Genomic DNA, 23,797 nt, shown 5'->3' on the forward strand with positions numbered 1-23,797 from the left:
AAGTACAGATACCCCAAAAAACTACTTAAGTAGTATTTTAAAGTATTTTTACTTAAGTACTTTACACCACTGCATTGTACATCATATGATTAGATTGTGCAGGTCAAACCTGTACTCATTCACATAGCCCAAAGACACTGATGTCAAAGACTAGCCTAGCTCCAAAGCGTACACTACTTTGCTTTATTGTCCATTACAACACTATTACAATGGCTTTTCAATGAACATCTTCATCAAGGCTTTTGTATTCAGTCCAGTTAAGCAACTTAGGGGTGAATCCCCACTTCCACTTCATTCAAATGTTGTATTAGTCTCCCACTGACATCAATGCATGGCTAAGTGAAAATGTGACTTCAGTTGTCGTTAGGATTCGCCCCATCAGGATGTCCATTAAGTGACTCCTTGGTATTCATGTTTAGGGAGTTATTTAGATGGGGCTCATCCCCCAATTACAGAGCTCACTGGAACGGTATGCCAGGACTGCATGGTGCTAATGCCCATGAAATAGGAGGGGGTCGCCCGAGTTCCACAGGGGGGTGGAGACGGGGGTGGTGAAGAGGTTCAGGGGGCGTGGGTGGCACAGCTGTGCACAGCTGCCTTGTCAATCATCACATACACTGCTTATAGGTCGGAGAAAATCCACTTTGACAAAGCCAGCCAATCGGTGGTGAGAAATCTGTGATGAGGTAGTGGCAGTTGGACAGACAGGACTTAGGGGAGCAATAATATAGTGAGGTTAAGGTCAAACAGACCAAGGGCAATATAACTATACAGCGAGAGAGAGAGAGAGAGAGAGAGAGAGAGAGAGAGAGAGAGAGAGAGAGAGAGAGAGAGAGAGAGAGAGAGAGAGAGAGAGAGAGAGAGAGAGAGAGAGAGAGAGAGAGAGAGAGAGAGAGAGAGAGAGAGAGAGAGAGAGAGAGAGAGAGAGAGAGAGAGAGCAAGCGAGAGAGAGAGAGAGAGAGAGAGAGCAAGCGTGAGAGAGAGAGAGCAAGCGAGAGGGAGAGAGAGAGAGAGAGCAAGCGAGAGAGAGAGAGAGAGAGAGAGAGAGAGGTGGGTGGGTGGGTACAGAGATGACTAAGGCAGCATCTGCACAGATAATACCAACGTAATGACATTCTGGTAGAGACTTGAGGCAGTAGAGATACAGTAAAGTGAATGATAGAGACTTAGAATTGTGAAGAAATTGTTTTAGACAGTTGGCAGTTTGAGACATACAGTATAGTCATACAGAGATCCACAATAAGGGACCAAGATGCTGAACATAGAGGTAAGAAATGGTTTTGCACACGAGTGACACTTTCTCGCTGCTACTAAACTTATCAGTAAACATGTTGCCTGTTATTTGACAAATTATTGATTTCCAGTTATATTGCTTATATGGTTGTATTGTTTTGGTATTTTCTCTTCATAATGGAAGAGTTATCCATCTGCATAGTTCTTCTTATTGACACATATAACACTGACTGCACCATGACTGATATTGTATGCAATATAGTCTTTGTATTTTCAATAATAAAAGAAATGGCTTTATAAAAGCCCATGAGATCTCCAGTAAAGATTACAGAGCCTTAGCAGGAGTCAGGAGAGAGAAGCACTGTCATAAACCAAGGGCAAATCCATCAGACAGAATTGCCTTATAAGACATAGAGGAGGTCATAGGGTAACAGGACACATTAGTTCTTCTCCAGCGGTAATAATGGCTTCATAAGGCTGTTGACATAATGACGTAACACTGTACTAACAGGTCATAATAGTTTATGACAACCAAACTATTATGACTTATTTGTATTTGTATTTGTATTTAGCTGCCAAGGCAGCAGCTACTCTTCCTGGGGTCCAAAGATATTAAAGCACTTACATTACATATAAAACAAAAGATAAAACAATACATCATATAACATTATTACACCACTACATATCTACAATACAAAATGTTTAATACCACCATACAACAATATCACAATGTATGCGTATGCATGTGTCAGTACCTTTGTGTGTGTCTCTTCACAGTCCCCGTTGTTCCATAAGGTGTATTTTTACCTGTTTTTTTCTAATCTGATTCTACTGCTTGCATCAGTTACCTGTGGAATAGAGTTCCATGTAGTAATGGCTCTATGTAGTACTGTGAACCTCCCATAGTCTGTTCTGGACTTGGGGACTGTGAAGAGACCTCTGGTGGCATGTCTTGTGGGGTATGCATGGGTGTCCGAGCTGTGTGCTAGTATTTTAAACAGACAGCTCGGTACATTCAGCTTGTCAACACCTCTTACAAGAACAAGTAGTGATGAAGTCAATCTCTCTTCCACTTTGAGCCATGAGAGATTGACATGCATGTCATTAATGTTTGATCTCCATGTACTTTTAAGGGCCAGCCGTGCTGCACTGTTCTGAGCCAACTGCAATTTTCCTAAGTCCATCTTTGTGGCACCTGACCACACTACTGAACAGCAGTCTAGGTGTGACAAAAGTAGGGCCTGTAGGACCTGCCTTGTTGATAGTGTTGTTAAGAAGGCAGACCAGTGCTTTATTATGGACAGACTTCTCCCCATCTTAGCTACTGTTGTATCAATATGTTTTGACCATGACAGTGAACAATCCAGGGTTACTCCAAGCAGTTTAGTCACCTCAACTTGCTCAATTTCCACATTATTCATTATGAGATGTGTTGAGGTTTAGGGTTTAGTGAATGATTTGTCCCAAATACAATGCTTTTAGTTTTGAAAATATTTTGGACTAATTTATTCCTTGCTACCCACTCCGAAACTAACTGCAGCTCTTTGTGAAGTGTTGCAGTCATTTCAGTTGCTGTAGTAGCTGACATGTATAGTGTTGAGTCATCCACATACATAGACACACTGGCTTTACTCAAAGCCAGTGGCATGTTGTTAGTAAAGATTGAACAAGGTAAGGGGCCTAAACAACTACCTTGGGGAATTCCTGATTCTACCTGGATTATGTTTCAGAGGCTTCCATTAACCTCTTAAGGATCAGACACTTTTTTTCAATTTTTTCAATTTTACTTACAACAGTCATGCTAATCACATTACCGCACGTTAGCTCAACCGTCCCGTATACGGGACACTGATCCCGTAGAGGTTAAATAACACCCTCTCTGTTCTGTTAGACAAGTAACTCATTATCCACATTATAGCAGGGGGTGTAAAGCCATAAAACATATGTTTTTCCAGCAGCAGACTATGATCGATAATGTCAAAAGCTGCACTGAAGTCTAACAAGACAGCCCCCACAATCATTTTATCATCAATTTCTCTCAGCCAATCATCAGTCATTTGTGTAAGTGCTGTGCTTGTTGAGTGTCCTTGTCACGATCGTGGGAAGGAGTAGACCAAGGCGCAGCGTGTGAAACAAACATGACTTTAATTAGTTAAAGTTAAATATACAAAACAAGAAACGACTCGTGACGTCCAACGATAACACTGACCGAACACGGAACAAAAACCCACAACCCCCAAGGGAAAACATACAGTTTAAATATGGCTCCCAATCAGAGACAACCAGCAAACAGCTGACACTCGTTGCCTCTGATTGGGAGTCACATCGTCAAACATAGAATCAAACAAACTAGAATACCCAACATAGAAAATGAACACACAGAATGAACACACCCTGGCTCAACATATAGAGTCCCAGAGCCAGGGTGTGACAGTACCCCCCCCTAAAGGCGCGGACTGCGACCGCGCCTCAACAAAACCCCCAAACAGGGGAGGGCTGGGTGGGCATTCCTCCTCGGAGGCGGCTCCGGCTCCGGCCTTGACCACCACCCCTCCATAATTCCCCCGTAGCGCCCCTGGTCCGGTCTGACCCCGCTGGCTGGATCTGGACTGGACATTGACGGAGCGGATTGCTTACGCTCCGTTGTGGAGCAGCTGACCGGTCTTACCAGGCTGACGACTCGCCCCCCGGGCTTGGTGCGAGTAGCAGGAACGGGCTGAACCAGGCTGACGACTCGCACCCCTGGCTTGGTGCGAGTGGCAGGAACGGGCTGGACCAGGCTGACGACGCACACCGTAGGCTTGGTGCGTGGAGCAGGGACAGGCCGGGCTGGGCTGTCGACGCACACCGTAGGCTTGGTGCGTGGAGCAGGGACAGGCCGGACAGGACTGTCGACGCACACCGTAGGCTTGGTGCGTGGAGCAGGGACAGGCCGGGCTGGGCTGGCGACGCACACCGTAGGTTTGGTGCGTGGAGCAGGAACAGGCCGGGCAGGGCTGTCGACGCACACCGTAGGCTTGGTGCGTGGAGCAGGGACAGGCCGGGCTGGGCTGGCGACGCACACCGTAGGTTTGGTGCGTGGAGCAGGGACAGGCCGGGCTGGGCTGTCGACGCACACCGTAGGTTTGGTGCGTGGAGCAGGGACAGGCCGGGCAGGGCTGGCGACGCACACCGTAGGTTTGATGCGTGGAGCAGGGACAGGCCGGGCTGGGCTGGCGACGCACACCGTAGGTTTGGTGCGTGGAGCAGGGACAGGCCGGACCGTACTGGGAACACACACCACTGGCTTTAAACGGGGATCAGGAACGGGCCGGACCGGACTGGCAATACACCTCAGTCCCTCTCGCCGTGCCTCTACGACTTCCTTCTCTCCTCTCGCCAATGGCTCCCGTAACCCGGTGGCCTTCTCTCCTCTTCTCCTATTTCGCCCTGTGGCAGCCTCCTGCTGCCCAGTCGCCCATGCCGTGTGCCCCCCCCTAAAAAATTATTGGGGGTGCCTCTCGTCCGTCCGACGATGGCACTGCTGACGCCGCTGCTCCTCTCTCGCCAGGGCCTTGATCCTACCCCAAGGTCCCTTGCCCCCGAGCATGTCCTCCCAGGACCACACTTTGCCCACCTGGGCCATCGCCAGCCTCTCCATCTCCTTTCCTGGCGCTTCCTCCCATGACCAGGCTGCCTGCTCCTGGACACGCTGCTTGGTCCTTGTACGGTGGGTTTTTCTGTCACGATCGTGGGAAGGAGTAGACCAAGGCGCAGCGTGTGAAACAAACATGACTTTAATTAGTTAAAGTTAAATATACAAAACAAGAAACGACTCGTGACGTCCAACGATAACACTGACCGAACACGGAACAAAAACCCACAACCCCCAAGGGAAAACATACAGTTTAAATATGGCTCCCAATCAGAGACAACCAGCAAACAGCTGACACTCGTTGCCTCTGATTGGGAGTCACATCGTCAAACATAGAATCAAACAAACTAGAATACCCAACATAGAAAATGAACACACAGAATGAACACACCCTGGCTCAACATATAGAGTCCCAGAGCCAGGGTGTGACAGTCCTTCCCTATAAGCGTGCTGAAAGTCTGTTGTCAATTTGTTTACTGTGAAATAGCATTGCATCTGGTCAAACACCATTTCTTCCAGAGGTATACTAAGGCTTGGTAACAGGCTGATTGGTCGGCTATTTGTGCCACTAAATTGTCAGACCCCGGTGGCTTATCATTGTTGATGGACAACAATAATGTTTTCACCTCTTCCACACTGACTTTACGGAATTCAAAAGTACAATTCTTGTCTTTCATAATTTGGTCAGATGTACTTGGATGTGTAGTGTCAGCGTTTGTTGCTGGCATGTCATACTTAAGTTTGCTTATCTTGCCAATAAAAAAAGTCATTAAAGTAGTCGCCAATGTCAGTGGGTTTTGTGATGAATGAGCCGAGTTTACCTTTTTTACCAACATTTCATTTAAGGTGCGCCAAAGCTTTTTACTATCATTCTTTATATCATTTATTTTAGTTTCATAGTATAGTTTATTTTTATTTTTATTTAGTTTAGTCACATGATTTCTTAATTTTTACAGTCATTTTCTTAATGGGAGCGTGCTAGGTTTGCCAATTAACAGTTTTTACAGTCATTCTCTTAATGGGTGCATGCTTATTAGTAACTGGAATAAGCAATTTCATAAATGTGTCAAGTGCAGCGTCTGGTTGCTCCTCATTACACACCACAGACCAGCAAATATTATTTACATCATGAACATATGATTCACTACAAAACGTATTGTGTTACACTATATTAGGCCCAGCCTTTGGAACTTTGGTTTTCCTAGATATGGCTACGATATTGTGATCACTACATCCTATGGATTTGGATACTGCTTTAAAGCTAATTTCTGCAGCATTAGTAAAGATGTGATCAATACATGTTGATAATTTTATTCCTGTGCTGTTTGTAAATACCCTGGTAGGTTGACTGACAACCTGAACCAGGTTGCAGGCACTGGTTACAGTTTGAAGTTTTTTCTTGAGTGGGCAGCTTGATGAGAGCCAGTCAATATTTAAATCACCCAGAAAATATACTTCTCTGTTGAGATCACATACACTATCAAGTATTTCACACATATTATCCAGATACTGACTGTTAGCACTTGGTGGTCTATAGCAGCTTCCCACAAGAATGGGATTTAGGTGAGGCAGATTAACCTGTAGCCATATTACTTCAACAGTATTTAACATCAAATCGTCTCAAAGCTTTACATGAATGTGGTTCTGAATATTGACCGCAACACCGCCTGACAGTCTGACAGGCTCAGATGTTATTTATTAATTGGAGGATACCTTTATTACAGTATCTATCAAAGTTTGATTGCATAGGTAGAAATTTGTTTATGATTGTCGAGAGCAAGGTTGGAATAGGAAAAAGATCTCTCTGGGAATTCACTACTCTGAAATCTCCAGGCATTCTTCTCCAAAACATTTTTGTATTTCCCCTGAGATTTTAACTTTGGAAACCACATTCCCAGGTGTTCCTCCCAAATTCCACCCCTCTCCTCCCTATGATTGTACTGTTGAAGAGGATGGTTGTGGGGAGGTTTATTGGTTGTTATCCCAGTGAAAATGTCAGCTCGTAATGTAGACAGACACAGCAGGAATAAAACGTGGGCATACAGAGTGCAGCCGAGCTTGTCCTCTGGTTCCCAGGAGCACCTGAAGAGAAGGCCTGCCCTCTGAGCCTCTCCACAGCTGCTGCCTTCAAAACTAAGAGTGGAGCAGAATTCAACCACCATGTTGCACTTTACGCCTTTTCCTCTTGTTTTTTGTTTATGTGTCTCCCTCGCTTGGGCTCAACATCAAGTTGCTATTGCTCTCTTACGGGATCGCCCGCAAACACCTGCATGCACACTTGCACACGCTTATTTGCTACACATACACACTCTCTCTCTCTGTCTCTCGCACTCCCTCATTCCCTCCTCTCACCTCTCCCTTGCTGTACGTTTCAGTCTCAGTCTTCCTCCCTCTGCCTTTCTCTCTCTCTCTCTCTCTCTCTCTCTCTCTCTCTCTCTCTCTCTCTCTCTCTCTCTCTCTCTCTCTCTCTCTCACTTTCTCTCCTGCTCCCTACTTCCTCTCTCTACAGCTGACTAACCACAAACTTTGCAATTCCCTCGTGCCACCAACTTCTCTCCTCAACAGCTTGATGCTTGTGGGATGTTAGAAGCAGAAGGTGTACTGCTTCTGGCTCACACACATGCCTTAAATCTCAACACAAATGAGGGGCACCACTTGCAACCTGTCATCCTGCTCAATTCATGACAGATGTGTGTATTTGTGTGTGCAAGTGTGCGTGTCCATCTTTACCTACTGTGTGTGTTTGTGAATGGGCATTTATTTGTGTGTGTGTAGGTATGTGTGCATTTGCATGTGTGTGTTTGAATGTATTAGAGGCGTGTGTGAGCATACCCCCATCTACAGCTTGGGTGTGCCTTTTGCTGGCACACCAAATCAAAGCGAGCCCAACTGTGGCTGTTGGGAAGAGAACAGATGCATAAGTGAATGTGAGCAGTGTTCACAGAGAACTGTCAGAGCTCATTACTGTAGTCTTTGGGCTGGAAAATGGCTGTCCGTGGGGATTCATTATAAACAACCTGCTCTAGCGACTCCTGCAATGCGCTGCTGTAACGAGAGGTCCATTTCCTCATATTTCCTCACATCTTCATCATCTTATCTTCCCTCGGTGGTTAGAATTGGGCAGGTGAAGTCTGAAGCCTCAGTGGTAACCTGCATTATAATGGAAGTTTGTCTAGCTAGTGTTCTGCTAGCTTTGTTCATCAGTGTTCTTTTGGTTCTAATTCTCTGTGGAGTGGGTACTTGTGAATCTGGCATTAAACACTCAAGACCACATGATTTACATAGCATTAATAATAGATATTTATATCTTTCCATTTCTTCGTGTAAATTGTATCTTGGCTAGTATGCACTCAAAATGAATTCAACACATTTAACTCCTCAGCTCACACTTCAATACATTTGTTTGAAGCTTTGTAAAATATGTTTATTGCAACAGTTTTGGTGGCTGCTGCGTCGTTATGTTTTATGCAGTTGTCTCATCCTGAGGAAACTGCTATGCTGTTTTGGCTCTCTGTCTGGGATTTTTTTGTTGTGTCTGGTGGTTTTATCTTGTTTTAGGCAATTCTCTCGTTTTGTCTGTGTTGGTTGTCTTTTTGCAGTGGTTGTGTTGTTTTGTCTGTGTTATTGGCTGTCTTTTTGCAGTGGTTGTGTTGTTTTGTCTGTGTTATTGGCTGTCTTTTTGCAGTGGTTGTGTTGTTTTGTTTGTGTTATTGGCTGTCTTTTTTGCAGTGGTTGTGTTGTTTTGTCTGTGTTATTGGCTGTCTTTTTGCAGTGGTTGTGTTGTTTTGTCTGTGTTATTGGCTGTCTTTTTTGCAGTAGTTCTGTTGTTTTGTCTGCGATTTTGTGGTTGTCTTTTTACAGTGGTTGACTTGTTTTGTCTGTGTTATTGGTTATCTTTTTGCAGTGGTTTTGTCTGCGGTTATTTCACAGCAGCTGTGTGGCTTTGCTGTTGTGTTTTTGTTGTTTTGCCGTGTTGATTGTATCAATCTGTCTCTCCCTCTATCCCATAGGCCCGTACCCCCCGTGTGATCCGTCCCAACCCCAACCAGCCGGCTCTAGCTGACCAGGCCAGCAGAGTATCCTTTGCCTCGGCTGAGAGTCTGGAAACCATGTCTGAGGCCGACGTTCCCCTCGGGTTCAACCGCATGAACCGCCTCCGCCAGAGCCTGCCCCTGGCACGCTCATCCAGCCAGGCCAAGCTCCGCGCGCCAGGTCAGAACAACATGGTCAAATCAGGGTCATATCACCGTCGCATTGACCACAGTCATAGCAACCAACATAATAATAATAATATGCCATTTAGCAGACACTTTTATCCAAAGCGACTTACATCTGTGCCATCTTTGTGGTTGTAGATACGCTCGCTCTCAAGGGAGTTCTATTCATATTCATGAGGAGCATTAGGATCACATTCTCAATATTTGGCTAATTACAGATCTAAGCGTGTAAGTGATTCTATTTCGAATGAGTCACTGATTGCCACAAATTCATTTTGAAAAAGCCCCAGCATACAGGTGAGATTATTGCAATGGTACCCTCTCTGTCCTCTGTCCTGTGTGTAGAAGATCATTGTGTGAGTGTTTGTGTGAACAATCAGGTCCCAAATTATTGTCACTCTTGAAAAAGATGAGCAAAATATACTGCAGAAAATAAATCATGTTGTATATTTTGTATAAATATATTGTATATATTGTATGCTCAGAAAAATTGGGGAATTATATTATTTTATACTAATAGTAAAATTGTAATATTGTTTTTCTCTCAAAAAGATAAGGGTAAAATGTATTGTCACCCCTGTTTTCACTACCTTTCAATACCTCACTTTGTGACGATAATGGCACTGAGCCGTTTCCCCCAAAAAATTATGTGATTGGAGAACACATTGGGAGGGATCTTAGACCATTCATCCATACAGAATCTTTCCAGAGCCTTGATATCCTTCTTCTGTGCTTATGGATTGCCCTCTTCAATTCAAACCACAGGTTTTCAATGGGATTCAATTCCGGAGACTGAGCTGGCCATTGCAAAATGTTGATTTTGTGTTCAATTAACCATTTATTTGTGGATTTGATGTGTGCTTGGGGTTATTGTCTTGCTGGAAGATCCACTTGCGGCGAAGTTTCAGCCTCCTAGCAGAGGCAACCAGGTTTTGGTCTAAAATGTCCTGGTACTGAGTAAAGTTCATCATGCCATTGATCTTAACAAGGGCACCATGACCAGTGGAAGCAAAATAGCCCCATAAGATCAAATATCCACCACAATATTTTACAGTACATGTAGGTACAGTGCATTCGGAAATTATTCAGACCCCTTCACTTTTTCCACATTTTGTGACATTACAGCCTTATTCTAAATTGATTAAATAGTTTTTTCCCTCATCAATCAACAAATAATACCCCATAATGACAAAGCAAAAACAGGTTTTTAGAAATGTTAGCACATTTATTAAAAACAAAAAACTGAAATATCAGATTTACATAAGTATTCAGACCCTTTACTCAGTATTTTGTTGACACACCTTTGGCAGTGATTACAGCCTCCAGTCTTCTTGGGTACAAGCTTGGCACAGCTATATTTGGGGAGTTTCTTCCATTCTTCTCTGCAGATCCTCTTAAGCTCTGTCAGGTTGGATGGGGAGCATCGCTGCACAGCTATTTTCAGGTCTCTCCAGAGATGTTCGATCGGGTTCATGTCCGGGCTCTGGCTGGGCCACTCAAGGACATTCAGAGATTTGTCCCGAAGCCACTCCTGCATTGTCTTGGCTGTGTGCTTGGGTTTGTTGTCTTGTTGGAAGGTGAACCTTCGCCCCAGTCTGAGGTCCTGAGCGCTCTGGAGCAAGTTTTCATCAAGGATCTCTCTGTACTTTGCTCCATTCATCTTTCCCTCAATCCTGACTTGTTTCCCAGTCCCTGCTGCTGAAAAACATTGCCACAGCATGATGCTGCCACCAACATGCTTCACCGTAGGGATGGTATTAGCCAGGTGATGAGCGGTGCCTGGTTTCCTCCAGACGTGTCGCCTGGCATTCAGGCCAAAGAGTTCAATCTTGGTTTCATCAGACCAGAGAATCCTTTTGGCAAACTCCATGCGGGCTGTCATTAGCCTTTTTCTGATGACTGCCTTCTGTCTGCCACTCTACCATAAAGGCCTGATTGGTGGAATGCTGCAGAGATGGTTGTCCTTCTGGAATGTTCTCCCATCTCCACAGAGGAAGTTTGGAGCTCTGTCAGAGTGACCATCGGGTTATTAGTCACCTCCCTGACCAAGGCCCTTCTCACCCGATTGCTCAGTTTGGCCGGGTGGCCAGCTCTAGGAAGAGTCTTGGTGGTTCCAAACTTCTTCCATTTAAGAATGATGGAGGCCACTGTGTTCTTGGGGACCTTCAATGCTGCAGAAATGTTTTGGTACCCTTCCCCAGATCTTTGCCTTGACACAATCCTGTCTCTGAGCTCTACGGACAATTCCTTTGACCTCATGGCTTGGTTTTTGCTCTGACATGCACCTTCAACTGTGGGACCTTATATGGACAGGTGTGTGCCTTTCCAAATCATGTCCAATCAATTGAATGTACCACAGGTGGACTCCAATCAAGTTGTAGAAACATCTCAAGGATGATCAATGGAAACAGGATGCACCTGAGCTCAATTTCTAGTCTCATAGCAAAGGGTCTGAATACAAATGTAAATAAGGTATTTCAGTTTTTTTTATTTTATAAATTTGCTAACATTTCTAAAAACCTGTTTTTGCTTTGTCATTATTGGGTATGGTGTGTAGATCGATGAGGGAAAAAAAGTATTAATCCATTTTAGAATAAGCTGTAACTTAACAGAATGTGGAAAAGGTGAAGGGGTCTGAATACTTTCCGAATGCACTGTATGTGATTAATTTCTACATATTGTGATGTCACGAGAGGCTGTGTCCTGGAGGGACGTTACATCCCCCTGAGGTGGCTGCAAACCCAGACAGCTATGGCTCCATCTGCTGGTATGGTCGGGAACTCCACCCCTCTATGGCCAATCTTCCCACGCAGCTGAAACAAATGAGGAGCTGATGAGCTGAAGGTTTGGGAAGGGAAGAGACAGTCTCCAACCTGGGCTCTCTGGAGGACAAGAGTGCTGCACGTCCACTTCCATGAGGAATATAAGGATTTGGAGATACTTACCTTTGGGAAATACTCACCTTTGGATATATGCACCTGTGGAAATACGTGAGAGACATTTGGAAGGACTTTTTGCTGGGTTGGCCACTAGCTGCAACGTGGACTACAGTAAGGCTGGAGAAAAGTTATCTGAGCGAGTGAGAATTATGACTTTGGATGTGGAAGAGACATCCCTGAACTGTTAACCCTTAAAGAGCCACAAGAGAACAGAATTTTGTTATATTTTCGTTAATTTCCCAAGACCTATAATAAAATCCTTGTTTTGTTTGAACCTTGTCTCCTTGCACTACTTGAGCAATCCCGCTGAAAGCTGTGTAGCCTCTCGTGACGTCACAATATGCATATATGTTTTCAACAGGTGTGTGTGGCCAAAGAGCTCTGTTTTCATGTCATCCAACAAATGTAAACGCCTAGAGTTTGGTAAACGGCATTGGCACTTGGATTGAAATAGGTGCTATGGTCAGATGGCCATGCACATGCCATGGGTTTTGCTTTGAAAGAAAGATGCATATGCAGAAAAGAACCCCATACAAACTGTAAAATATGGTGGTGGATCTTTGATGTTATGGGGTTATTTTGCTGCCACTGGTCCTGTGGCCCTTGTTAAAGTCAACGGCATCATGAACTATACCCAGTACAAGGACATGTTGGACCTGACTGTGCAGTATGTGCATGTGTTTGTTGATTCATTACAGTCAAATGACACTCTCCTCTCCTCTCCTCTCCTCTCCTCTCCTCTCCTCTCCCCCTGCCTCCCTTCATCCTCCCCCTCAGGCATTCTCTTCCTCCAGCTGGGGGAGGAGACGAGGCGGGTGCACCTGACCCATGAGCTGACCAGCCTGGAGACCCTGAGGGCCCTCATCGTCCACATGTTCCCCCAGAGGCTCACCATGGCAATGCTCAGGTGGCTTTATCACACTTTACTAGAATGCTCTGTTATAAAGGCTACATAACACTGTCATAACAATGGCATAGCAGGTGTCATAAACAGTCATCAATATAACAACTTACTTTACAACAACAAAAATATTACTTTAGCTAAGATAATATCAGATTCATTAGCTAATAAGATGCATCCTATGAATTGAAACAAAAACAAAAAATTGTATTATGTAATTACCAAAGTAATAAGAATAAGTGGCCTGTTAAATTGTAAACCAAAGGTAATGTAGAGGACAAAATGCTCAGGTGTCAATGCCCATGTTCAGGTGCCCCAGCACGGCCCTGCTGATCAAGGATGAGGCCCGTAACGTCTTCTATGAGCTGGAGGACCCACGAGACGTCCAGGACCGCTGTGTCATCAAGATCTACTGCAAGGAGCCGGTCTACGGCACCTACCCCGGACACCACAACCCACACCTGGCTAACGGAGACCTCCGGGTGAGTGTAGAAGGGGGATATTTGTGTCTGTCTGTCCATCTGTATGTGTGGGCGTTGCTCGCCATCAGGAGTGGTGGTCACTAAAGGGTTACAAGGACCTCAACAAGCTCTCTACAGAATTGAGTGCAAATACTGAGCCAATTACTTCTTCGCCCTAAATACCATTATATTTGTAGCTAGTCATGCTGTTCTGACATTGATAGTATTTTGTTTACAAATGGAAAAAAAGAGTAGTCATTATGTAACCTACTGGAGCACAAATTAAACTCAGCCAGTCTCTATTAAATGAGTCTGCATGACTGAGTAATATGCTAGTACAACAGTAGCACCACTGTTGCTGTTTTTGAATCCATGCCAATCTGTTTCCCTCCAAGGCAAAAAAAGTATGTTTGCTGACTGATAATGTTGTGTAATGTTGTACATACACAGTTGTTCTCAAATGGTGGGTCGGCTAGAGACATGGCTTTGTGTATTTAATGAGACACTACAAAGTGCGGTTTGAGAGCTTCAAGTTCCTCGGTGTCCACATCACTAAGGACCTATCATGGTCCAAACACACCAACGCAGTCGTGAAGAGGGTACGACAACGCCTCTTCCACCTCAGGAGGTTGAAAAGATTTGGCATGGGCCCTCAGATCCTCACAAAGCTATACAGCTGCACCGTTGAGAGCATCTTGATTGGCTGCATCACCGCTCGGTATGGCAACTGCTTGGCCTCTGACCGCAAGGCGCTACAGAGGGTAGTGCGTAGGGTCCAGTACATCACTGGGCTGAACTCCCTGCCATCCTGGACCTCTATAACAGACAGTGTCAGAGTAGATGGCCCTAAAAATGTTCAAAGACTCCAACCACCCAAGTCATGGACTGTTCTCTCTGCTACCGCATGGCAAGCGGTACCGGAGCGCCAAGTCTGTGACCAAAAGGCACCTGAACAGCTTCTTCTAAGACTGCTGAACAGTTAATCAAATGGCTAACCAGACAATTTACATTGACCCCCTTTTATTATTTATTTATTGATCTTAATTGTTTTGCACCGACTCCCTTGACTGGCTCTATGCACACTCACTAGACTCCACCCACACACTCACAACCAGCTGGTACCACTACACAGTGACGCAGTACTGGTAATCCTTGTATATTGCCTCGTTATTGTTTTTATTGTGTTACTATTTCCTTTTTTATTTAGCAAATTTGATATGATTTGTCTTACTTTTTAACTGGGAATGGGCCCGTAAGTAAGCGTTTCACTGTAAAGTCTACACCTGTTGCATTCGGCGCATGTGACCAATAACGTTTGATTTGATTTGATTTGCTTTAGGCTTAGTCGGACGACAACTCAAATACAGTAGATTGGGAAATGTTGGCATACGCAGTATAGAACTGGCGTTGTGTCACTCTAGACAGAGATAAGCAGAAAAGAAGGAGAAAAGAAGGCGATAGAAAGTGAGAATGTGAGAGGGGGGAAGAGAGGGGAGAGAAAGAGAGATTTTGACACTTCTGCCACTTCCACTCATGTCAATCACCACCCTAGGGGGCCCTAGTGCATGTGCATCTGTCTGTGCAAGTGTGTGTGTGTGTTTGTGTTTGTGTATGTGTGTCTGTGTGTCTGTGTGTGTGTGTGTGTGTGTGTTTGTGTGTCTGTCTGTGTGTCTGTATGTGTATTTGTGTGTGTCTGTCCGTGTGTGTATGTGTGTGAATTGCAGCTGCCCAGTGCGTTTTGGAGGTCAACTCTCCGATCTCCCCCAAGCTTTACTTTGCAACAACCGTTGCGCACAATACAGCTCACCACAACTCAGCTCCGAATTTCCCCTCCACTCAGCTCTGAATTCTCCTTTGCGTTTGATGGCTTTATCAAGCAACTTGGTTTAACTTGGGTTTTATGTGCTGGAGGATAGGAGGAATCTGAGAGATAGGAGCTACGGTACAGAGGTGAGTAAAGGGGGCTGGACATGAGCCAGCCGAGCAGAGATGACTATCTGATTACAGACTGTAAACGATGACTGGGACCACTGAGTAGCACTGCACTGAGACAGGGAGGATGGAAGGACAAATGGATGGACGACAGGGCTTAGTGGAGATTGATTGGCTATGAGGTGACAGGTTAGAGTAGTGGGGGGGAGATACAGCGACAATGTGATCTGCTGTGATCTATAAGGGACATTCTGTGTGACAGTGGGGCTTGGGAATCTAGTGTGAGATGTGGTGGTGGTGGGCCCCTGTCTAGTCACTCACATCTAGTGGGATTATTTCCCTGTAGATATAGAGGCAGTTGCTAAGATACAGGATGGAGATGGTGGAGATGAAGGCGCTCCAGTCATTACTCCAGTGTGTGTGTAGAGTCCATTGGGGGCTGTATTGTCGGTGAGGTTATTGTACAGTAGGTATATACACTCAGTTGCCAGTTTATTAGGTACACCCATCTAGTACTAGGTCAGACCCCACTTTGCCTCCAGAACAGCCTGAATTCTTCGGGGCATGGAAACGTTTCTCAATTGGTATCAAGTAACCTAATGTGTGCCATGAAAACATTCCCCACACCATTACACCACAGCCACCAGCCTGTACCGTTGACACCAGGCAGGACGGGGCCATGGACTCATGCTGCTTACACCATATCCTGACTCTGCCATCAGCATGACTCAACAAGAACCGAGATTCGTCGGACCAGGCAATGTTTTTCCACTCCTCAATTGTCCAGTGTTGGTGATCGCATGCCCACTGGAGCCGATTCTTCTTGTTTTTAGCTGATAATAGTGGAACCATGTAGGGTCGTCTGCTGCAAAGCAGGACCATGACAAGGACCGACGAGTTGTGCGTTCTGAGATGCCGTTCTGCACACCACTGTTGTACTGCGCCGTTATTTGCCTGTTTGTGGCCCTCCTGTTAACTTGCACGATTCTTGACATTCTCCTTCGAGCGCTCCTCAACTAGCTGTTTTTGCCCACAGGACTGCCGCTGACTGGGTTATTTTGTTTGTCGCATCATTCTCGATAAACCCTATACACTGTCGTGCGTGAAAGCCCAGGAGGCCAGTTGTTTCTGAGATACTGGAACCGGCACGCCTGGCACCGACGATCATACCACGCTCAAAGTCACTTATGTCACTCAGGTTTTGCCCATTCTAACGTTCAATCGAACAATAACTGAATGCCTCGATGCCTGTCTGCCTGCTTTATATAGCAAGCCACGGCCACGTGACTCGCTGTCTGTAGGAGTGAACCATTTTCCTGAATGCGGTGGTGTACCTAATAAACTGGCCACTGAGTGTATTTTGGGCAGGTATATTATACAAATATTATATGGCAGGTATCCTGATGCAGCACTCCACCACTCTCCTTCTTGGAAAAATAGCCCTTACAAAGCCTGGAGGTGTGTTGGGTCATTGTTCTGTTGAATAACAAATGATAGTCCCACTAAGCCCAAATCAGAAGGGATGGCGTATCTCTGCAGAATGCTGTGGTAGCCATGCTGGTTAAGTGTGCCTTGAATTCTAAATAAATCACAGACAGTGTCACCAGCAAAGCACCCCCACACCATCACGGTGGGAACTACACATGCAGAGATCATCCGTTCACCTACACTGCGTCTCAAAAAAATCTACAATTTGGACTCCAGACCAAAGGACACATTTCCACCGGTCTAATGTCCATTGCTCGTGTTTCTTGGCCCAAGCAAGTCTCTTCTTCTTATTGGTGTCCTTTAGTAGTGGTTTCTTTGCAGCAATTCGACCACGAAGGCCTGATTCAAGCAGTCTCCTCTGAACAGTTGATGTTGAGATGTGTCTGTTACTTGCTCTGTGAATAATTTATTTGGGCTACAATTTCTGAGGCTGGTAACTCTAATGAACGTATCCTCTGCAGCAGAGGTAACTCTGGGTCTTCCATACCTGTGGCGGTCCTCATGAGAGCCAGTTTCATCATAGCGCTTTATGGTTTTTGTGACTGCACTTGAAGAAACTTTCAAAGTTCTTGAAATGTTCCGTATTGACTGACCTTCATGTCTTAAAGTACTGATGGACTGTCGTTTCTCTTTGCTAATTTGAGCTGTTCTTGCTATAATATGGAGTTGGACTTTTACCAAATAGGGCTATCTTCTGTATACCCCACCTACTTTGTCACAACACAACTGATTGGCTCAAACGCATTAAGAAGGAAAGAAATTCCACAAATTAACTTTTAAGAAGGCACCCCTGTTAATTGAAATGCAATCCAGGTGACTACCTCATGAAGCTGGTTAAGAGAATGCCAAGAGTGTGCAAAGCTGTCATCAAGGCAAAGGCTGGCAATTTGAAGAATCTCAAATCTCAAATATATTTTGATTTGTTTAACACTTTTTTGGTTACTACATTATTCCATATATATATGACTGGATGTCTTTTGTTTGTCGCACCATTCTCGATAAACCCTAGACACTGTCGTGTGTGAAAAGCCCATGAGGCCGGTCTTTGATGTGCAGTCTTTTGAATCACCTGTGATGTTGTATGGTATGGTATCTGCTCTATTGTACTCTATTCTGTTGTACCTTAACCTGTTATATTCTATTGTATTCTACGTTGTTTTGTTCTACTTCTGCTCTATTCTGCTCTATTCTCTTCTCTTCTATTCCACTCTATTCTATCTTGAATGTTGCCGTTTATTTCTATCCTTCCTCTCTTCCTCTGATGACAGAGGGATATGGTGTACATGCCCCAGCAGGATTCCCCAACCAACCGTCGCCTCAGCAACGCCCCCGCACCCGCCTCCTCTGCCTCTGCCCCCTCCGGCTCGCCATCCCGCGTCCGTCTCCTCTACAGTGGGGGCCGCCCATCCTCTTACGCTGGGCAACCTCACCCTCAGCATCATCCCCAAACCCACTCCCTCCCCCACCCCCACCACACCTCGCCAGGGGGTCAGAGTGCAGCCCACCACCAGCATCACCCCCAGCAGCTCCACCACCAGCCCCAGCAACACCAGCCACAGCTACAGCACCATGCCCAGGCAGGCTTCTCCCCCAGTGCAATCCTGGAGCGTAGGGATGTGAAGCCCGATGAGGAGGTCCACGGCATCGGCTCCAGGAGCATGGTGCTCCGGCGGGGTGATGCAGGGGGGATCTATGCCGACCCCTATTCCCTGGGCCAGGAAGGAGGCCGCCTCAGCCTGGCCGGCCCCCACTCCCCTCTACCCCCAAGAGGGGACGCCTACGGCTCTCTCTACCGGCGTGGAGGAGGTGGAGGTGGAGGGGGCGGAGGAGGGTTGGGACCTGGCTCCGTGCGCTCCCTCACTTCCTACTCGGCGGCGGCTCTGCAGGGAGAGCTGATGGACAGTGGCATCCTCTACAGGCCTGGAGGCCCACTGTATAATGATGCAGCCTACGCCGCGTCCATGAGGGACTTGTATTCGGGCACCATGCCCGGCCGGGACTCCCCTGGGAGGCAGACTCTGCGGAGGGACTCGGTGTCCTCCTGCGTGTTTGGGGAGAGTCCCAAAGCTAGGGGTCAAGGGTCAGGGTTGGGGTCTGATCAGCTGTGTTTAATGGCTGGACCTGGAGGGGAGGGCAGTGGTTTCAGTTCAGCACCAGGTTTCAGTTCCCCTCTACCAGGCAACGAGACAGAGACCAGGTAAGAGTGTGTGTGTCTGTGTGTGTGGTGTGTGTTTGTGTGTGTGTGTGTATGTATGTATGTTTTGTGTGTCTGTGATGGGTATTTTGTGTGTATTTAAACTGACTCATACCCTATGTGTGTCATTGCTAAGGGGGCGTATGGAGGCCATGGAGAAACAGATAGCCAGTCTGACTGGTCTACTGCAGACTGTTCTGACCAGGGGACCAGAGGCCGACAGCCCGTAAGACACACACGCAAGCATGCACGCACAAACACACACAGGCGCACATGTAACGGTGGGGACAGTGGAGGAAGCTAAACTGTTAGCAGCACACTGATGTCCGTTTCACTGGTGCCGTGACCTGGATTGGCAGTTGGGCTCAGCTCAACGGCCGGGTCACACTTGCTGTGTAGTGAGTTTAGAAGGGGTGAGTGTAACGGAGTTAAGAATGTACCGTAAGCTCACTCCACAGCTAGCTTAAAATGTCGCCGATGGAGCTATCGAATTAGATATTTTTCAACAGCTCAAACGGTTGGTATGTTGGCAAGGAGGGCTGTCGTGTTGTTGCGAAGCAGAGGATCAATGGTTAAAGCCTGGTATGGGGACAGGGACAGTGGAGGAAGATATACTGTTAGCAGCACACTGATGTCCGTTTCACACACACAGGCATGTGCACACACATACACATACATACATACACACACGCACACACACATTCAGTACATACAGTACACACAGAGTGGGGACCTAAAGCTATTTTGTCTTTTCCAGGGACAAGATTGAGACGGCCAGTGACTGCTCTGGGACAGACAGTAAGTATCAATCAGGGATACCTGAAAACAAATATACATTCACTTTCACTGTGTCCCATTGACTTGGCAATATAAAGAGTAAGGGTTAGGATTGCACAGCATTGCAAAATAAAGAACATGATCCATTGCATAGCATTGTAAATGTTCTGTAGCTGAACTGCTTACCGTATGTGTACTGCTCATGTGTGACCGATGTGCTTGAAGAACCATCAAGTGTGTATTTGCTTATGTTAGTAATGGGTGCCATGCTTCTTGTGCCTTATTTTAGCTGGACGGTTAAAAAACAAGAAAGGTATCTTCTTGTCCAAAGTCCTCATCCTCTTATCGCTGTGTGTCTCAATGACAGACGGCTTCCCTTACAGTTGGTGTCTCCCGTTTGATGTACTTTGAGTTTTGTGAGGATTCTGTTTTGATTCTCTTGTTCGTTATGTCTGCATTCAGTGTCTGGATTCAGGACTGGGCTCAGAATATGTTTCCCAATCCATACTGTTCATGCTGGAATATTATTGTGCTTGTCTTGTTATTTGGTTCTTTGGGTAGATCAAGATTTATTTATACTCCTGATACCATTCACACAGACCTGCAAAAAATATGGTTAATTGCAGGAAGTCGTCTGTGTGAAAGGTGATTTTGTGTTGTCAGATAAAAATAGGCCATTTACCTCTTTATCTACGCCCACTCCAGACAGGTATTAGAAGGCCAGCTTTTAGTTAGACAATGAACTTAGAAATACACTGTAACTGTCACATGCCCTCCCCGAAAATAAGGTGTTCTTCTACAATTAGTTGTGCCAAGCTCCAATTTCTCTGTCTCCCAGTACAGGTAAGAAGTCTTCTAGGAAGTCAGTTGAGCGGTATACTGCAGTACATCTGGTCTTCTGTTCAAATTGTAACATTCTGTATGACCTTGTGTTTTAACCATCTCCTCTGAAAGAATAGTTCACCTAAATTACAAAACCAATTTTAAGTTTCTTTGCCTGGAAAGTGATCAGTGCTAATGGACTATTTGGACTATTTTCAAAGCACTTTAATTGTTTTCAATGTAGAGCAATAAGTGATTTTGTAGTTCAGGTGAACTCCAAGTTTGTGAGTTTGGTAGTCTTACCAAACCAGTCCCTTTATTTTGTTATGCATGAGAAAATGTGCCTGAGAAAATGCCGTATAACAAAGCTATCTGTTCATTGTCATTTCAATGAACCCTTGTGTCATTTTAACCCCAAGCATCAAAGACTTGCTCGCTCGGGCTTGTTGTGGATGCTCTGTTGTTGCCCCTGGAATTTAAATGTATGTAAAGAAATACAGCTTTGGATATGGCTCTGTGTGTCCTAAAAACCTTCCCCATTCTGTCAATCATCTTTACACCTGTGTACAATCCTGTAGTCCCTCCCCACTTTACGATGGATGGTATAATTGGCTACAGTGACAGTAGAATGCACAGTCATGAGACCCTAATCCTACTTTCTGATTGGCCAGCTCTGACGCCGTCGGCGCCATTGGCCCTGATGCCGCCCCCACCCACAGGGTCCTCCCAGCCACTGACGGTGTCGCGGCTACAGATGCAGATCCACCTTCATGGCCTGCAGCAGAACACCAGCGAGCTGCGCAAACAACTGTCCCAGCTGCGCAACATCCAGGTCAGCACCAGAGAACACACACACACACACCACACACACACACACACACACACACACACACGCACACACGCACACACACACACACACACACACACACACACACACACACACACACACACACACACACACACACACACACACACACACACACACACACACACACACACACACACACATTCCTCAAGGCACTGTTTGTTTTTACATGTGTTTATGTATCAATCACTGCTCTTGCTAGTATCACTGCTCTTTATTAAGCTTTACATATCAGCCTTGAGGCCTTAGTCAGAGCTTTGTGTGTGTAGACTTGACGTTGTGCTTGTTTGACTTATGCTTGTTTGACGTATTGTCTAAGTGTGTGTGTGTCCCAATAACATGTATTTGGGTCTGTCCATGTCTCCCCTCCCAGTTGGAGAACCAGGACTCAGTGCAGTCCCTGCTGAGGCAGACTGAGTCAGAGCTGAGCCTTATGATGCTGGATGCCATGCGGACCCAGGAGGACCCTTTGCAGAGGCAGCGCCTCCTAGTGGAGGAGGAGAGACTCAAGTACCTCAACCAGGAAGAGCTGCTCATCCAGCAGCTGCAGTGAGTTTAGCCTTTAAGTCAGGGTCTCTAACTCAAGATAGGGTCAGTGTGAATGAAGAAATAGTGCAAACTGTTCAGATAGAAAAAAGCTGAATGTGTGTTGAGCTGGAACCATGCAGTGCCTGCATACTTGGTGGACACTTTGTTGTTATGCTAGACTGATGTCATTTTTTGGTGTCCACAGCGATCTGGAGAAGTCAGTAGAAGAACTCCAGAGGAACTCATCAGTCAACCACGGCCTGGTGACAGAGCAGGAAGTGGAGCAGAAGAGCATGGAGCTAAGGTCTTTGGGAGAGACCCTCACAGAGCTCAAGAGTAAGCATATAGCGGATAACGATACAGGAAGATACAACAATGAGGCCATTAGCTGTGTGAAAGTCTGCTATGTTTGGATGGAATAAAATTAACCCCTCATATAATTACCTTCATAGATAATTGCAACAAGGACAAAATAGTGACAGTGATTAGGCAGGTGAATGTCCCTAATAGGAGAGTCTTATTAAGAAAGATGTGCTAGAACATGCAGATGTTGTCACGTGTAGCATCATAGCTAAAAACCACACAGTAGAACGAGATGCTTGTTTAACAACTAATGTGATACGAGCCTTTTGTGTACCTAAATTACCCTGAAATCATTTCTCCACGCAGTAGCTGAACCACAGGGGGCAGAGAGTACAGCAAGCCCTGGCAGAGAGCATGACAGGAGACACAGACACTGCATGACTGTTTTACAAACAAGCATGGATATATCCTCTTTCCCTCTCTCATTAATTTAATTATGCTCCTCCCTCCCTCCCTCCCTCCCTCCCTCCCTCCCTCCCTCCCTCCCTCCCTCCCTCCCTCCCTCCCTCCCTCCCTCCCTCCCTCCAGACCAGTTCCCCAGTCTGCAGAGTAAGATGCGCGTGGTGTTGAGGGTGGAAGTGGAGGCTGTGAAGTTCCTGAAGGAGGAGCCACACAGACTGGACGCACTGTTGAAACGCTGTAACAACATGACCGATACACTGACCACACTACGCAGGTATGGTTGAACACAACACAATATACGCTATATAAACCGTGTTGTTACGTTGTTGTTCAATTGTTATAACCTGTTGTTACGAGGGCCCCATTCAACTGGTGACTTGGTTTTCAAGATAAGCAAAAATTATACTCTTTCAATACAACATGAAAGCATGTTCATATCTAAAACTTTTTGCAGCAGATGAAAAATATGTTTCTTTGACTGATCCCAGAAACCTGGTCACCAGGATAGATGCAATAGGGCCCTGATACTGCTGTGTGTGTTGTTAGTGTATTGTATGCCACCTGTACGTACAGAAAAGTGACCGAGGGCCTGTGGAAGGGCCAGAATGACATCTCCAGCCAGTCAGCCAAGCGAACTGAGCACACAGGAAAGAGCTCGGACCTCGACATACTGACCAGTCCACCGCTCAACCTCAATGACCTGGATGGCAGTGCCAGCCTTGCCAACTGGATGCCCGTATCAGGCAGTGACCCAGACGCTTCGGGTCCTGAGCAGGACCCCCACCCTATGGCCAGCTACAGAAGCCGGGTCCTGGACGAGCTGCCAAGCCGCCGCGGTGCTGGCAAATCAGTGTCTGCGGAGGTCAGACTGGTACGGAAAACCCCTCCTGTATTTTTTACATTCTATATAATCCCCCTCACAATGCTAAATGTACACTTTTACTGGGGAATCTGTACATTTACCAGTGTGAACATTTCCCTGGAAATATATACGTTTTACAAATTTCCCCTATCATCCATAGTATATCCATGTACATTTCC

At 45.9% G+C, this 23,797-nt stretch overlaps 1 protein-coding gene across 1 annotated transcript in view; it reads left to right on the forward strand.

Moving 5' to 3' along the window:
• The window catches only part of LOC121585588 (SRC kinase signaling inhibitor 1), a 52,018-nt gene that overhangs the window by 20,375 nt on the left and 7,846 nt on the right, over positions 1 to 23,797 (forward strand). Inside the window, exons 4-14 of the mRNA XM_041901914.2 lie at positions 8,878 to 9,079; positions 12,801 to 12,930; positions 13,235 to 13,406; positions 18,074 to 19,002; positions 19,136 to 19,225; positions 19,757 to 19,797; positions 21,270 to 21,430; positions 21,837 to 22,012; positions 22,197 to 22,327; positions 22,883 to 23,030; positions 23,303 to 23,627. Of these exons, the coding sequence (XP_041757848.2) occupies positions 8,878 to 9,079; positions 12,801 to 12,930; positions 13,235 to 13,406; positions 18,074 to 19,002; positions 19,136 to 19,225; positions 19,757 to 19,797; positions 21,270 to 21,430; positions 21,837 to 22,012; positions 22,197 to 22,327; positions 22,883 to 23,030; positions 23,303 to 23,627 (2,505 nt within the window). The remainder of the gene's footprint in view (positions 1 to 8,877; positions 9,080 to 12,800; positions 12,931 to 13,234; positions 13,407 to 18,073; positions 19,003 to 19,135; positions 19,226 to 19,756; positions 19,798 to 21,269; positions 21,431 to 21,836; positions 22,013 to 22,196; positions 22,328 to 22,882; positions 23,031 to 23,302; positions 23,628 to 23,797) is intronic.

This window comes from Coregonus clupeaformis, chromosome 2, assembly GCF_020615455.1.
Source record: "Coregonus clupeaformis isolate EN_2021a chromosome 2, ASM2061545v1, whole genome shotgun sequence".
Classification (NCBI taxonomy): Eukaryota; Metazoa; Chordata; class Actinopteri; order Salmoniformes; family Salmonidae; genus Coregonus; species Coregonus clupeaformis.